The following is a 16,953-nucleotide window of genomic DNA, read 5'->3' as shown; positions in this document are numbered from 1 at the left end:
CTCTTTGTCTAACCTCTCTGATGAAAATGTTCTGAAAAATAAAATGAGATGACATTGAGTTCACTAGCCTGAAGTCCTTGGAGAAAGGATAAGGAACAAATGTGTCAAATTACTAATTTGTATCTTCTGCAAGAATTTGTTGTTACTGAACAGTGCAAAAGTCTTACTGAATGTGATCCTTGACCAGAACTGGAAAATGTTTTTTTTTAAAGATGTACCTCCCACAATCCCCAAGCCAACATGGGTTCCCTTTCATCTTAATCTTTGGCATATAAAGGGGAAACACAGGGCAGGAGTGGCTGTTGCTCTTTGTCCTCATTCCCCTTTCTTGCTTTGTTTCTCACTCTTGGTTCCAAGGATAGAGATTGTGAACAAATGGCAAGGGCAAGGAGGAGGAGCAGTTAATGGTAGCAGGACTAGGCAGCTGTGGGTATTGTCAGAGAGCCAGCCATCTGTCAAGACTGGGGCTGTGGCAGATGCCCACTAATATGAGCCACTGATTCCAGCCATTCTGAGCACCTCGTTGCCTGTTTTGGTGTCTGTTCTTGTCTGTAGCCCTGGAACTAGGCCCAGGTTATTCTTGCATTAATATTGCCACAAACACTACGGGAATCATCTAGTAAGGATGCCCTGTGCATCCTCATTTATTGTCAGAGTCCTAGCCTCTGTTATTTACTCCTTTCACTCACCACAACAATCCCCATTCTGTGGGCTGAGCCAGAGTCAAGGCAACATGTGCCATTCAGTAGCAGCTGTGAGGGCGATATGTTTGTTTATTTTCTGCTTCTTGCCTTTTCTGCCAGCCAGTGCTAGAGAAGGCTGGATAGTGAATGGGGAAATCCTTTGCTGTAACAGTGTTTTAAGCAGCAAAGATTTCAGCCTGTTAATAACAGCTTGCAGTGTTTGCCAAGTCTGTAAATTAATTAAACTTTTTTCTCCTTATTCCTCTAGATGACAGAGGGCCGCAGGTGTCAAGTGCACCTCCTTGATGACAGGAAGCTGGAGCTCCTTGTGCAGGTAAAAAAAATGCATTTGCAACTTTTGAGGGCTTGCTGTGGCTTTAATTTTTTGTTCAGTGCAGCAAAAGAGGTTTTTAATTTAATTAATGGAATCTCCATTAGTCGACTTCCTTGTGGGTTTTGATCCTCTCTCGTTTGAAGGCTAAGCAGGATCAAGTTGAATCAGTGTGTGGGCAGGAGGCCTAGAAAGGAAATCCCAGGATGCTACAGGAAATGGGTCCCTCTTTTGTTCCCTCCTGTGCATTCTGCAAGGAGGGTGTTTCATTATCGTAACAAGAGTTATGATTGTTGTGTGAAAAATTGAAATCATGAATAACCTCACAGCTTTCTTTTGCAAGCAGGCTTCAGGTCTAAGTTCTGGCCCAGTTTGAGCTCCACTAAATGCTTCTTCAACTTCTGTGGCCTGCGGCTGCCTGTCTGCATACGAAAGCTTCAATGTCCTGAAGCTTCCGTGTTAAGTAGCTGTCATGCGCCATCTCTGAGATGATGGGGATTCTCTGGGTGGTTGAAATGACCTACATATATGTAGGCTGCATGTCACGTTGAATTTATAGCGCAGACATTGAGGCGTAGGGGGTTTATGGCAGTGATGTGAATTTCAAGCTAATTGATTGATTGATTGTCACTGAAGACATTTATACCTTCCCCTACTGGGTTGGTTTGTTTTAATAGGCATTTAACATAAAAACAGGCAGCTAATGAAAAACATACTTTTAAAAAAAGGAATTAAACAACAAATAGGCAGTTTTAAAAAGCCCTACAATACCGCAGGAGGAACTAAAACCATGAAGTATTCAATGGGCAGAATACAATTACAAATATTTTTGTGAGATAGTTGGTAAATCATCAGAGAAGGGCACAAGAAAGGTTTCCTTCAGTAGCTAGGTCCCCAGGCTACATGCAGGTATAACAAACAATCTCTCTTTTCCTGACTCACATGCAGTTCTTACTGAGATAGAATAAAGTTGTCTCCAAAAAGATGCTGCATAAGATATTTTTTTTAAAAAAAAACCCAGTAATAAATACTTGAATTTATTCATGTAGTTGTTATTGAAAGAGCCCTATAAGATAGACTCAGAGAATGTATGCAGTAGGAAGCCTAATACACGATTGTTTTCATGTCATTTAGCCAAGCTATGTGTTTATTACTAAGTTGAGATTCTCATATGTGTTACACTATACTAGTTCCCATTATGTCTTCAAGGGGTTAACCAGTAGTGTTAGAAAATTACTTTAAAAAGAAAACCTTGTTTGGTCCAGTTAGAAACAGGAAATGAAACACACCACACTTTAATTACCCGTCCTGCAGCCGGCATTCTTGGGGTGAGCAGGGTTGAATGTTAGTCTCATTCTAGCAAAAGCGGAAGATGACAAATGGGAGCCTTTTGAAAACTATTTGAATCACAGGAAACGTATTTCAGGATTCCTTTGTGTTGTGCAGATGTCTCAACAAAGTTATTTGAAAATAAAAGAGGCAGCAAAAAAAGTTTGAAGCTTTAAAAGATGGGGAGAACATTGCTGAGGGCGTAATTTGTTAATGTTCATAATCTTTATGCCAAAACATTTAGTGTTGATTGAGTGAGGGGATGGTTTGGGTAGGATGTGGAGAACAGGCAGTGTGGATTACCACTCCCAGAATTACATATCTAGCATGACTACTATCCAAAGAAGTATCGTATCCAAGCTCTTGGAGAGGGATTATGTCACCTTATTCTTTTAATCGGACACATATATTCTGAATATATACTAGATATAATAAGTCTACACTGTTGTGAGCGCACTGAAGCCTCTATTATCTCAGGCCTCCAGGAGGTGCTCACTCTTCTTCACAAGTTGCTGCCACCAATATCAATTCAGTACCAATTATTTACTGAGACATGTGTTGCTTTGAAACTTAAACTTGTTTATTTGATCAGTAATATATAATAGATAAATTACAAGTTGTTAATCAATTTCTCTCACTCACTGAACTCACTGACACACAGAACCCTACTCTCACTGACTTTCTGGCTCACTCTCTCACAGACTCACAAATCTCCAACACTCCCTCTCATACTCAATACACTCCCCTTTATATCCCAGCACCTCCCCCTTTAGCACCACCTTCTGTTCCCTCATTGGCTCCTTTTCCACTGCTCAGCTGTGACGGACAGGTGAGGGCAGGGCTGAACGCTACATACACAAGCAGGACAACATAGGCACATCCAAACTCTTGACTGATTTCTGGATGAATGAACAAGCATGGACCTGTGGGGCCTGGAGATGGGATGTCTATGCCTAGTGGATGGAATAGACACAGTTGTGGAGTAGGATTCTAGGTCTAGATACTTGGAAACTCATTAGGGTTAGACCTGTGGTACGTGCTCTTGAAGCACTGAGAGTTTTCTTAATGCTAGAGTTTAGGCCTTACATGGGAAATAGTGAATATTAATTTTAGAAATGTATATGCGAGAATGCATCAGAAAACTAAAAGGTATTTATAGAATTGGAAATAGAACAAAGAAATGTGAAAATGTATCCTTTCAGATGAATTTAGTCCAAATAATAAATTCTGTTATATAAGAAAAGCAAACTTTATAAGGTCATCAAGCCGTAAGCTGGAATTTGTTCATGCTAATTGTGCAAATTTATACAGTACAGTGGACCCTTGACTTACAGACGGCTTGACTTACAGACTTTTTGAGTTACAGACTTCTCTGGCCGCAAAATTTAGGTTTGACTTGCAGACTGAGATTTGACTTACAGACCAGAAAAAAACCAAAATGGAACAAAAACGGCCTGTTACGGGATTAATCGGTTTTCAATGCACTGTAGGTCAATGGAGACTTGACTTACAGTCTTTTTGACTTGAGAACCGCCTTCCAAATACAGTGGGGTCTTGATTTGAGAACTTAATCCGTATTGGAATATGAAAAAAATTAAACACCCCCTGAAAATAAGCCCTAATGTGTTTTTTGGAGCAAAAATTAATATAAAACCCTGTCTTTTTTTTTTGAGGGGAAACACAGTAGATCTACAGTGGGGTCAAAAAAAAAAAGACAGGGTTTTATATTAATTTTTGCTCCAAAAAACACATTAGGGCTTATTTTCAGGGGGTGTTTAATTTTTTTCATCTACAGCAATCTACACTTATTCAAATACAGTCATGCCATCTTCTTCTGGTTGCTGCACGGTGGTGGAGGGCGGGGTTCCACTTAACTGGGGCTTATTTTTGGGGTAGGGCTTATATTACGAGCATCCTGAAAAATCATACTAGGGCTTATTTTCAGGTTAGGTCTTATTTTCAGGGAAACAGGGTATGGAATATGAGAAAATCAAGAAGGTAAAATTTGTATGGATGTATTTATTACTTTTAAAACTTTATATTCAGCAGTATCATTTTAATAAAAATCAGGAACAGGCAATATGATTGTAGAAGCAATACAAATACAGGAATAGGTGATGCCTTTAATTGCTCATTAAGAATATAAACATAAAAACAAAATAGTGATGATAAAACATCTTTGAAGCTGTGCATAAAGTTCTTGTGTGTAGTTCCAATTTATCTGCTGTCATTAATGACCCAAATCCACATGGCTGATGACAGATAGTCTATGCAAATGGCAGATCACGTGAGAGAATGACTTGTTGAGTCAGCAGTTTAATAGGCTAAACATTGGTAGGACGAAAAGGTCTTTGTGATGTGGTGAGGTATCATCAGAGAGTTAAAGGGTTAAGGCAGAAGGTAGCACCCTTGCAGAGATGCAGCCGTATCTTCATTTTTGCCATGTCTGAGACATAACTGTCACTGTAAGTGTTTGAACTAAGCCACTTTAGAATAAGATGAGGGAATCACATAATTGTACACACATAAAAGACACTCTCATACATATTCTTTTTCCAGTATCAAATGTATGGTCAGGGAGGATGTTTCTATTAATTACATAGAGTACTTCCTGAGTGTTTTTATTGGATATTTGTATATTGGAAGTAAATTGGGTGTAAATCAAATTTCAGGGTGGTACCATCCTGTTCCAGTAAATTGGTTGTGTTGCGTAGACCAGGTTTTACTTCTAAAATGCTAATTTGGCAACTGTTTCTATGACATGTGCATTCAGATGTTGGGTGACTGCCTAGTGCCAGTGCTTGGGACCATGGCGCTTTTCTGACTCTCTGAGATTGAACCTGGCATGACATGGTCATGTGTGTAGTGCAAGCATATCAGATTGCCCTCCCCCACATCTCAAAAGCAAATGGGGAGGGTTCATACATGCTTAGCATATGGATGTTCCACTAGCAGCCTGTTACTTAATGCACATGATGGAAAGTGTGTTGTTGTTGCCACCCCATCATATTTTGGAGCACTGAGTAATGGAAACATGGTGGGAAGTATCGGAAAACATTGCTTATATGATTACTAAAAGAAAAAAACGGACGTGGTGGCACTGTGGGTTAAGCCGCAGAATCCTCTGTGCTGGAAGGTCAGAAGACTGAATCTATGTGATGGAGTGAGCTCCCATCACTTATCCCAGCTCCTGCCAACCTAGCAGTTCGAAAACATGCAAATATAAGTAGATATATAGGGATAGTAAGCTGCAGCTAGAGTAGGACCATTGTATCAATGGGCATTTGATGAGCTGACTTCTCTGTTGGTTCAATGGAGTCAATAGGCCTATTATTCTAATTGTGTCTTACTATGCTAAGTAACGGGGACGTGGTGGCGCTGTGGGCTAAACCGCAGAAGCCTGTGCTACAGGGTCAGAAGATCAAGCAGTCATAAGATCGAATCCATGCAACGGAGTGAGCGCCCGTCGCTTGTCCCAGCTCCCGCCAACCTAGCGGTTCGAAAGCATGCAAATGCAAGTAGATAAATAGGGACCACCTCGGTGGGAAGGTAACAGCATTCCGTGTCTAAGTCGCACTGGCCATGTGACCACGGAAGATTGTCTTCGGACAAAAACGCTGGCTCTATGGCTTGGAAACGGGGATGAGCACCGACCCCTAGAGTCGAACAGGACTGGACAAAAATTGTCAAGGGGAACCTTTACCTTTACCTTTATGCTAAGCAACAGGATTTTAGCTATTAGATTTCGATCCCTTTTTGTAGACATCTGCTATACAGAATGTCATCCAGTAAAACATGGTATATTCTCTCTCTCTCTCTAACATTTTTCCTTGAGAAGCAGCAGACTCTTTTGGGGCTTCTCATCACCACACCTTTATATTTCACTTGATATGCATTTAGTTTATAACAGTGTAATTTGTAAAGAAAACATCTGAGTGTATTTAGCTAATCCCTTCCAGACATTTAACATTTCTTCTCAACTCAGGAGGGAAATTGACTTATTCAAATAATTTCCTTGCTTTGGACTTTTTTTGGCAGCATTTTATTATTTCTGTCCTACTATTTCCATTAGGCCTTTGCACATGAAAGATTTGTTTCATGACCAGTTTTCTCCTCTTTATCTGATGATTATACATTAGTTGTGTTTCATTCCTTTTTATGTCAGCTTTACAAACATTTTTTTTGTATGTGCATGTGTGCAAGTTGAATTGCTAGCATTTTATGCTGTTGTCTTTGTTTCTGCCACAGATGTCAGTTCTTGTTATCTGACTTCAACTTGGAGAATTGCTGCCTTAATGTATAAAGCTTTTAAATCTCTCTGCTTCGGAGAAGAATTTTAAAAGCTTCACATACAAAGTTTGCAGCAAAGAAATTTATCAATGGGTGAAGTGGCAAAAATTAATCTCATACCATCATCCGATAAGCATCCATGTCATAGGCTTAAAGATTTCATTTGGATTAAAGCAAGGTCTGATTTTCTTGTTAGATGAAAGTAGAAATCTGCCTTCAGACAAGAGATTATTTGCCAGTTGTGCGAGGTTGCCTTCATAGTTTCCAGAATGGCATTCTTGTTGGCAAGTACACACACCACTCACATGTTTGTCCATTTTTATGTTGTTCTTTGATGTGTTGATCATAAATAACAGTAAAATGATTTGAATCTAATAGTTACAAAAGTGCTTCATCATTTGGCAAAAGAAATGGGCTAGTGAGAAATACACATGCTAGCCAGTTAGAAGTTTATACTAATTTCTCTGCCAAAAATACCCCCCCCAAAAGGAAAAAAAAAAGGAAAAAGAAAGAAAAAAAGAAAAAGAAAATAAACACAGCAAGTCCCACACTGGGACTGCAAAAAAAAACAACAACACACACACACAGATAAACATAACCCCCCCAGCCCAAACCTACCCTCCAAACCCCACCCAGAACAACTTTTTTAAAAAAGAAGCACCTTACCCATCCAAAGCCTCCTGGAGGTCCCCCGCCACTGCGGACCCCCGGGAAGCTGAGCCTCCCTTTTCCTAACAGTTGGGGCAAAAGCCTCTTTGCCACCAACGGATAGCAAATTTAAATTTCCCACCCTTTTCCCTTGCCTTTTTTCATTCGTATCTTGAAGCTCCGTTCACAAGTAGAAGCAAAATTTTGCAAACGGAGCTGTTCGTAAGTTGGATTGTTTGTAGGTAGAGACGTTCGTAAGTAGAGGTTCCACTGTAGTCTTAAGATGTTGCTACAAATAGCGACTGGTTGCACATATTCCTTTCTTGAGTCAGGTGCCCAAGCAGGGTCAGATACCCAAGTTCAACAACAGATATTCTTGGATGAATTATGTAGTTCATTTCATTTTCGAGTTTAGTCAGGTAGAAAGCAGCACAGGGGACTCCTCTCTCTTTACAACTCCTGGCTTTTACAACCTTTCCAATCTAAGCTAATGTCTAACCACCACCACCCCCATGAAAAAATTACTTTTACAACCACTGAGACACCTGCTGTAAACTGATATGTTTATATCATTAAGCAAAACAGCAAGAGAGGAGAGGTTAGAAGGGAAGCCCTTTTTCATGTGCCTCATCACAGGTGTGATATATGACAGCAAACAGAGGAGGGGTCTTTTTGTTTTGTTTTCAGTCACATCCTGATTATAGTACCTGTCCAGCGTTTTGCCTCTTCTGACCACATTGCAATATTTTCAACTTAAGAACAGTAAGAAATTGCAAGGAGGTCATAGGTTTTCAAGATTAGTGTTCTTTTGAGGACACATTACAAGAGATTTCTTGTGTTCTTATTTATTTATTATTTTATTTATTTAATTTATATTCCCGCCTATCTGATCGGGTCAGGACCACTCTAGGTGGCTATCTGTGTTTACAATGTTACATACTGAGAAGTAGGAAGTATTCATATAGTCAGCACTACTTTTTAAAGTTGGTCATTTCCCTGAAAGCAAACATTTCCTTAAGTCTGTTCTAAAACCTGAGGTGTTTTTTTCTCTCTGTCCAAGCAGAATGATCAAGTGGGTCTCCTTTTTAGAAAACAGCCACCACCAAAAAAATGAGTAAATGTTTTCTAGTCCTTGGTGCCTGCGTATTGGACTATTTAAAAAAGCAAAAATGAGAAGACAGTGTGTTTTTCTCCTCACCGCTGTAACAATATTGATTGGTCACTACATTAATAAAGCACAGAGCTTAGGGGATTGCTTTTAACAAGAATGCATATAGTGACATACTGAGGCTATGCATAATTGAGCAGTGGAAGGATAATGCTTTGTGTTCCAGAGTATCAATCTACAACTACTCGGTTATGGGTGACTTCAGCAGATCGTTATAGTAATTTTTCTTAAAATTGAGTTTTCAAGTTCTGTTTGAGTGATTTGTTTGGATTCAAATATTTCTTTGAATAGAATGAATGAGAATGTAAAAGGTGCAGAAGACGCTTGGCTAGCAAGAGTCTTGGGTTTGTTTGGGGGAAGCAGGGCTAGAAACATAGGACCTAAGATTTAGGCAAAAGGTCATTTTTGGTCAAATACGAGCTCCAGGGAAATGAATGCCACAGTGAAGAAATACAAAGCTGAAAGCTAATGAAACCCAGCAGGGTTAACCTGATTTAAGCTGCCAGTGGGAAGAAATGAGAGGAGGAAGACTAGAAAGAGAAGGGGAAGTGGCAAGGAGGAGGAGGAAAAAGAAAAGGAACAACCAAGGGTTGGAAGAAGCAGTATTATTCCCACTGTCATCATTGACCTTGTAGGAGGGAAAAGATGAACTAAAGAGAAAAATAATGATGTTCCAGCCAATTGACTAAAAGTGTGGTAGTACATTTGAGACTCCGGTTTCTCTTCAGATCGCATAAATCTTACATATCTGTATAGCCAGAGACATTTGGCTGACATGGCTAGGAAAAAATACCATCAGCAATCAGAGAGGGGTTAAGGTAGTGCTGGAGGCATGTATAGCTCATCACCAGAGAATGAGAGAAGGAAATCCCAAATCAGTTTACTTCAGGAAACAGGAAGAAGTACATCAGTTGCTATGCTCATCTCAGACCCATGCACATATTAACAATCAATGCTACTTGCATTGAAGAAGAAAAAAAGTAAAGGTATAACATGTCTGGAAATTAATAGTCAAAAGAATTAAGGTATGATCTCAGCCACAACTCCCACACCCAGTCGCAGCCTCTTTTTATAGCTACATGTGTATGAATGTATATTGTTAGATGGCTGTTTCACCAAGGGTGTTTTAAAATTCATTGTCCCATATACTAAACTATTTCCAAATAATCTAATTGGAGAATCATAATGGTTTATGAATAGGCAACACAAGAGAATTAAGCTGCTGTTATGTGCTGCAATGTCTATGTACACACATTAGTGATTTTTAGATTAACTCCAAATTAATAATATCATAGCTAACATAATAAAAGACAGGGAAAATTAGGGAAAATAGGACATTCCATTACAGTCAAATTCATTAGAGTCCTATCTAACAGGAAGATAATAACATAATAGTGCTATTAATTCAGTCCATTATATGTAATTATTTTTAAGTAATCAATTCAGTGTATTTTTCCATAGGTTTATGTGAGTTAAATGATGCACTATCTTGATCATAATATTCAATAAAAGGGTGTTAGACTTTAACAAAATGAATGAGCATTGTCATTTTGTGTGTATCTTTTTCTTGGGAAGTAAGCTGTTCCATAAGGGTTATATATGAGATTATGTCCTCCCAAGAAGAAATTGACAAATTACTTAGTTTGTTCCACTAGGCTGCAAGAGCCAATCTAGCTGATAAGCAGAGGAATATTGCAAGATCTTTGTGCTGACGATTGGAATTCTCATCTTAAAAAATTATAAACTAAAAAAAGGAGAGATTGGTATTCTCTGATCAGTTATTTGTTTCATCACTTCAAATGCTCTTGTTCAGAATTTTGAAATACTTGAACATGTGTAATAGGTGCCAGTTCCATTGCACCCCATATACATATTTGAGACGTATCCCCTTATTAATATGACTTAGTTTAAAACAAGTGTGATACCACTTATAAAGAATGTTAAGGGTACATTCTCCAGCCTGGGATGAAACAGATTTCATTGGCATAGATGACCATGGTCATGGCCAATATTCAGTATAGAATACCCCAAGTCTTGTTCCCAAATTCGTCTATGTTGCAGTGAGTCTCTATAGCAGAAGTCTCCAACCCCTGGTCTACGGCCCGGTGCCAGTCTGTGGCCTGAGCCAGACTGGGCCGCCGAGACATATCTCCTGCCCCCCTGCACTCACTCACCCCTGCACAGCCCCGTTTGCAGCCGCGCACGCTCTCCAGCATACCCGTGCGAGTGCCGCACTGCCATTTGCACATGCGCATGAGCGCACACGCCCATACAAGCACTATGCCACCATTTGTGCATGTGCATGAATGTGTATGCACCCATGCAAGAGCACACCCACACTTGTTCGTGCATGTGTGTGAGTGCAGGGGGGTGCCCCACCTTCCCCAGCTGGTCCATGCACCGAAAAAGGTTGGGGACCGCTGCTCTATAGAACTCATTCAATAACATTTTACAAAATTTAGACAATAACTACTGATTATTCCATTCCAGTTTAATTGAATGTTCAGTCATGTTTAGAGTTCTGTACACTTGATATTTAACAAGTAGCAGTTAGAGTGAAATGTTTAATTTGTAAAAGTTGAAATCAAGAAATGTGCAAAGGCAGTACTTCTGTTTGTATTTATTCAATTGTGGTTGGATTATTAGTGATGTAAAGATCTATAAGAAAAAACTACCAGATTTTTTCGATTGTGCAAACTGCAGCCATTTTTATTGTAGATAGAAAAGTAGATTACATACAAAGGAGATTAAAGAGGGTCTGGTTGCACTTTCTTTTTCTGTACCCATCCACCCCATTTTTAAAAATGTTCTTTAAAAAGGTTGTGAATATTTTCAAATGTATCCTTTCCCCACACATACTAATGTTAGGGTATCAAGGTGTGTTTCTTACTCATGTTGTTTACTGTCTGGATGGGTGATAACTTTATTAGGCCATTAAAACCTTACAAATAGAAGTCAGGTTTCAATCCTGCAGGTGTATTCATTAGACTAGGCATTACAATGGTGAGGTTTCTGTCTGTGACATTTTAGTGATTTAATAACAGTACCACTGACCACTAGAGATGGGCACAAGCCACAGTTTGGCTTAGTTTGGTGTGGTGCCCACACAGATGTTCCGTAGGCACTGTGCATGTCCCTCCCCACCACTTGCGCATGGTCGCCCATTTACCTGCATGGTCACTCATTCACCTGCAGCAGCATGCACTTCCCTTCTCTGACAGTCGCCCACTTAGATGAGGAGGTGGGGCAGGGAAGCCTGCAGTGCTGCTGGTGAGTGGACAGTCCTGTGGAGGAGGCAGAGGAGGGAAGTGTGCTGCGCCCATGGAACATCTGTACAGTCACTGCACTGAACCAGGCCGAACAATGGCTCATGCCCATCTCTACTCACTACCATCCTTGGATTGTGTACAAAGAATAAATGGCTTCTCTCTCTCTCTCTCTCTCTCTCTCTCTTTCTCTCACTATACTGTACTGTGTTGATTTTTTCTCAGTGAATGCAAGATCTACCTCCGTCTGCAGTGACACATACTAATGCTTTGCTTCATGGTTATGACCAGCAACAGTACTGGCTCTTTTGTAATTTGGTTTTATAACACAGGAGTATGAAAAGTGAAACAAGGGATAGATAGATGAATTACAGCCATCAATGAAAGTGCAAGCGGCCTTTTAATACATCAGTGAAGATCTGTTATTATAAATAGGTTTGAATAGATATTGAGCCATACCTTATGTTGTTGTTTAGTTGTTTAGTCGTGTCCAACTCTTTGTGACCCCATGGACCAGAGCATGCCAGGCCCTCCTGTCTTCCACTGCCTTCCGGAGTTGGGTCAAATTCATGTTGGTTGCTTCGGTGACACCATCCAAACATCGCATCCTCCGTCATCCCCTTCTCCTCTTGCCTTCACACTTTCCCAACAGCAGGGCCTGTCCCAGGGAGTCTTCTCTTCTCATGGGATGGCCAAAGTATTGGAGCCTCAGCTTCAGGATCTGTCCTTCCAGTGAGGACTCAGGGTTGATTTCCTTTAGAATGGATAGGTTTGTTCTCCTTGCAGTCCAGGGGACTCTCAAGAGCCTCCTCCAGCACCACAATTCAAAAGCATCAATTCTTCAGTGGTCAGCCTTCTTTATGGTCCAGCTCTCACTTCCATATGTCGCTAATGGAAAAACCATAGCTTTGACTATGCAGACCTTTGTCGGCCAGGTGATGTCTCTGCTTTTTAAAATGCTGTTGAGGTTTGTCATCGCTTTCCTCCCAAGAAGGAGGCGTTTTTTAATTTCGTAGCTGCTGTCACCATCTGCAGTGATCATGGAGCCCAGGAAAGTAAAATCTGTCACTGCCGCCATCTCTTCCCCTTCTATTTGCCAGGAGATGATGGTACCAGTGGCCATGATCTTAGTTTTTTTGATACTGAGCTTCAGACCATTTTTTGCACTCTCCTCTTTCACCCTCATTAATAGGTTCTTTAATGCCTCCTCACTTTCTGCCATCAGAGTGGTATCATCTGCATATCTGAGGTTGTTGATATTTCTTCTGGCAATCTTAATTCCAGTTTGGGATTCCTCCAGTCCAGCCTGGATGTATTCTGCATATAAGTTAAATAAGCAGGGAGACAATATACAGCCTTGTCGTACTCCTTTCCCAATTTTGAACCTTATACTGGAAGTGCAACTTTGTAAAAAAAAAAACAGATGGAGTTAATGAGGAGAAGAGAGGTTTTTTTCAGGCAAAGTTACAAAACTTCAGTTTTTAATGCGAAATAGTCACTCTTGCTAAAAAGATTCCTATTGTAAATTTCATTAACTTTCCTTGGGTGAAAATAGCAATGTTCTCCCCCAATACATGGGACTCCAATTAAAATAGCTTGTAATGTAAAGAATCTATTATTCTAGATACGCTGCCCACTCTTATGTGAATACAATGGCTATATTTTAAAGGAGATGCATGATGGGTCAGTATAAGCTTTTCAGTTCACATCTAACATCAACATTTTAACAAGTGCACCTCCCATGCTTCTACCCAAAAGAAATATTAAGTTTTTGTTTTGTGAAGTGGCTGAGAATTGTTCAGTAGAGATTGTACTTTATAAATCTTTTCCCAAGTTTCTGTAGCTAAGAGCTATGATGAAAAAAAGGGAGTTAAATGTGTTACATAATCTGCATCACATAGCCAACCATGGAAAATGCTAAAACTTTTTAATTTCTAAGGTAGGAATATGCCTCCTTATGTCCACGTTTTAGTTGCTTGTGATTTTTCTCAATCTTACCAATCACCATTTAGTGTATCTCAGATAGGACTGGGTGGCCTAGTTGAATATTGCTATTTTATGAAACTTACCCTGACTCCTAAATCTTTCTTGTTGTCTGTCAGTGACCTCATTCTTGGAGGCATATCTCCTCATGACAGGAGGGCTTTAGGGGGTCTGGTGCCTGAATGCATTTCTTTCTCCTCCATTCTCCAGCTTTTGTCTTCTTCGAGTCCTCTTTGTCCTCCAGGGACATTTAGTTTTCACTGTCTGCAGGAACAGTTGTAATTTTACTGCCTAGAAAGCAAAGTATTGTTAGGGAGACTTGCGATCCTTCCCTCCCCCACCCATTGTCTGGAGGAAATACAGGGCAAAAACCTCCTGTGGCATTTGCTGTGCCTGCTACGATGTGGCATGTCAGAATGCTTTCATGGCAAAAAGATATAAGCTTTTCCTAATTGCTTGGACAGAGAAGCTGACTGTTTGGCTCAGAACTGGGTCATGTTTAAAAATAAGAGCAACTTGCATTACCTCATCCTTAGGAAGAGGACATGTGGTCACTCTGCTCTCAACTTCTTCCCCTGCCCTTTGCCTCATAAAGGGCCTTTCAGATAAGCAGGATACAAATAGATTAGCTAATCAATTCCTGTCTGTCCGTCCACTCATCAGTCTTCATGCCTTGGGCATCATCCTAAGTGTCTCTAGTCCCAAACCTTGTGTTAGTAATCCAGAAAACTATACAGATGTGATGGAAGTCAGGGAAGACTTTCTGAGGGACAAAGAAGACTTTTTGCTCCAGTATGCTTAAATTTTAATGGCAACCATTTTTGCTAGTCTTAAAAGTGATAAAATTGACATGCTTCTGGTCTGATCAGATACACATACATACACTTTGATAATATGTCTATAGCCTTAAAGTGATAGATTGTGTGATGGACAGCACAAAATGAAACCCAACTTCCATTGTTATTGGAACTTTCCCTGACATACTATGGAAACTGCAAATTGAAATCTGAAAACACTGCTTATTTTCCAGCAGAAAGATAATATGTATTTGGGGATTTCTCCCTTTTAGTGTGTATTTCTTAATATGTGGCAGACAAATTATATTAGACAGGAGGTGGCAGTTCATTTATTTCAACCCATAAATCAAGAGTTAGCAATATATAGATTCTAATGTGTCCTAATTATTTTTTTACAGTTTTGCTGCATTCATCACACACAAACTGTGACAAGTGGATATATTTTCAATTTCCATTAGGAATGTGCCATTTTCTCTTTTTCCAAATTTAATATTGATATCAGTGGGGACTGTTTTATAATTAGTCTTTGTGCATTGAAGTGTAGTTTCCAGCCAGCACTTGTTACCATTAAGGATGTTTGTGTAATTTGATTTTAATGAATCCTTATAGAAAGTAACCTAACTGTGTACTAGTGTGAAGATCTGAACATAGTTATTTCAGATTTTGCCCTTCTCAGAACTTAACAGTATATTTCTATTGGTGCAAATGTATATCAGAATGTGTACAACAACAGAATGCAAAGGTGTCAGAGAATATGTGCAGACATGAATATTTAGTGAGAAAAGATATTCAGAATTATATATTTAAGTATGTATTTCCATGGGAATTTAGAGAACATTCATTGATTGCTATGGAAATGGAACAGATTGGATTTATCATCAAATACACGAGAAAGAGACGTGTACAAGAAATGGTGAGATCCATCAATCCCTTGTTGGATTCATACCAAAACATGTATGCAGCACTATTTTGTTTTTGGGACTATTTTGAACTTTATTTTATTTTATGTTTTTCAAGTATAGGTCAAGGGAACATCCCAAAACAGATTGATCAGTTCCCACTAAATCAGGGATGGACAAAATTCAAGTTTGGGGTGTTCCAAGACTGGCTTTGTTGCCTCCAGCTTCCCAGCCTCCTTTTTTATACAAAACTTAAGGACCCGAGAAACGCAGTTACAAGTTTGGTGGTTCAGCTTTCTGAATCTCCTTAGAAGGGGCCTTAGACCTACATATTTCTCTGAGAATCTTTCCACTAGCCAGATAAATAGCTATCATGGCATGCAATGCTGAACTTCCTTAAATGGCCTGGTGCTGCATTGTTACAACAGTAAAATAAATGTCCTGATGGATCCCAATATTAATAATGAATTATGTACCACCATAAGCTGACTTATGTCAACTCTTTCTAAGGCTTTCAAAGTACAGAGCACACAGAAGTGGTTTGTCAGTCCCTCCTTGTAGTGACACTGTGGGACTGTGCAGCTTGCCAAGGCTCCACAGGAGGCAGGCATTTAAGCCTATCAGCAGACCATGATTCAGTTGATCTCCACTGGCTCCTTACACAGGACACACAGTAGGGATTTGAACCCCTGGCCACCCAGTAGCACATTTGTATGCTTCAACCCAGTGAGCTATACAGATTCTGATTCCAGTACGTTGTCTGACTATTATATGCATCGGGATTGATTTGCAGAGCTGGTCATCCTCTGGAAAAGCAGTACAAAGGTGTGACCACACTTATGGTTTGTTCTGCTTTCCTTGAGGCCATGTATTAATACTGCATCCTGGTGATATCACAATACAAGGCTGAAATTAGAGTTAAAAGAGTCAAAGTGCAACAAAAAAAGTCTGGGGTACTTACATTACCTCAGGTATTGTACTTTTATTCTACCTTTCTCCGATTTGCTCCAGTGCTGGATATGCTTGTGTGCGAACCAGTACTCTGCAAAACAAGGAAGAAAAGGAAGAAAAAGTGAAGTTGACAGGGAGAGAGCAGGGGAGATAGGCAAAAGTAATCTGTGGTTAGGTGTGAAATCTCAGGAAACAATTCCATATGTGTGGATAGGCAGCATGAAAAGGACCCAGTACAGCCAGCAACAAATAACCACTCTGTGGGTAGATGATAATATCAGGATGATCTGTTCAGTTATGCCAACAAGGAGATACTGAAGCAACTCCTGAATGACGAAGGACATTAATACGGTGTAAACAGGCTCTAAATCTAATGAGATTGTAGGACTACTAACTAACTTTTTGATGCCTGACTTCTTCTGTGCTCTAATTTGACAGCCCAGGAGAAGCCCAGATAATTTGACAGACGAGGCATTGATGCTCATCTCCATTAAACTCATCCAGGTTTAATTGGTTGTCCTAAATTCTTATTTTTCTGTACATTGGTCTGGTGTTTTTTGGATGGATGTATGGATTGGTTTGTTTATTTAGAGGAGAGAATGGGAGAA

General features: G+C 39.8%; 1 protein-coding gene across 8 annotated transcripts in view; it reads left to right on the top strand.

Moving 5' to 3' along the window:
* Nucleotides 1-16,953, top strand: part of FRMD4A (FERM domain containing 4A) — a 605,541-nt gene that overhangs the window by 413,741 nt on the left and 174,847 nt on the right. For all 8 annotated transcript variants that reach the window (XM_073000747.2, XM_073000748.2, XM_073000749.2 and 5 more), the window contains one exon: nt 952-1,017. In XM_073000747.2, the coding sequence (XP_072856848.1) occupies nt 952-1,017 (66 nt within the window). The remainder of the gene's footprint in view (nt 1-951; nt 1,018-16,953) is intronic.

The sequence above is a fragment of the Pogona vitticeps genome, chromosome 5, assembly GCF_051106095.1.
Source record: "Pogona vitticeps strain Pit_001003342236 chromosome 5, PviZW2.1, whole genome shotgun sequence".
NCBI lineage: Eukaryota > Metazoa > Chordata > Lepidosauria > Squamata > Agamidae > Pogona > Pogona vitticeps.
This window is presented reverse-complemented; position numbering and strand designations above follow the sequence as displayed.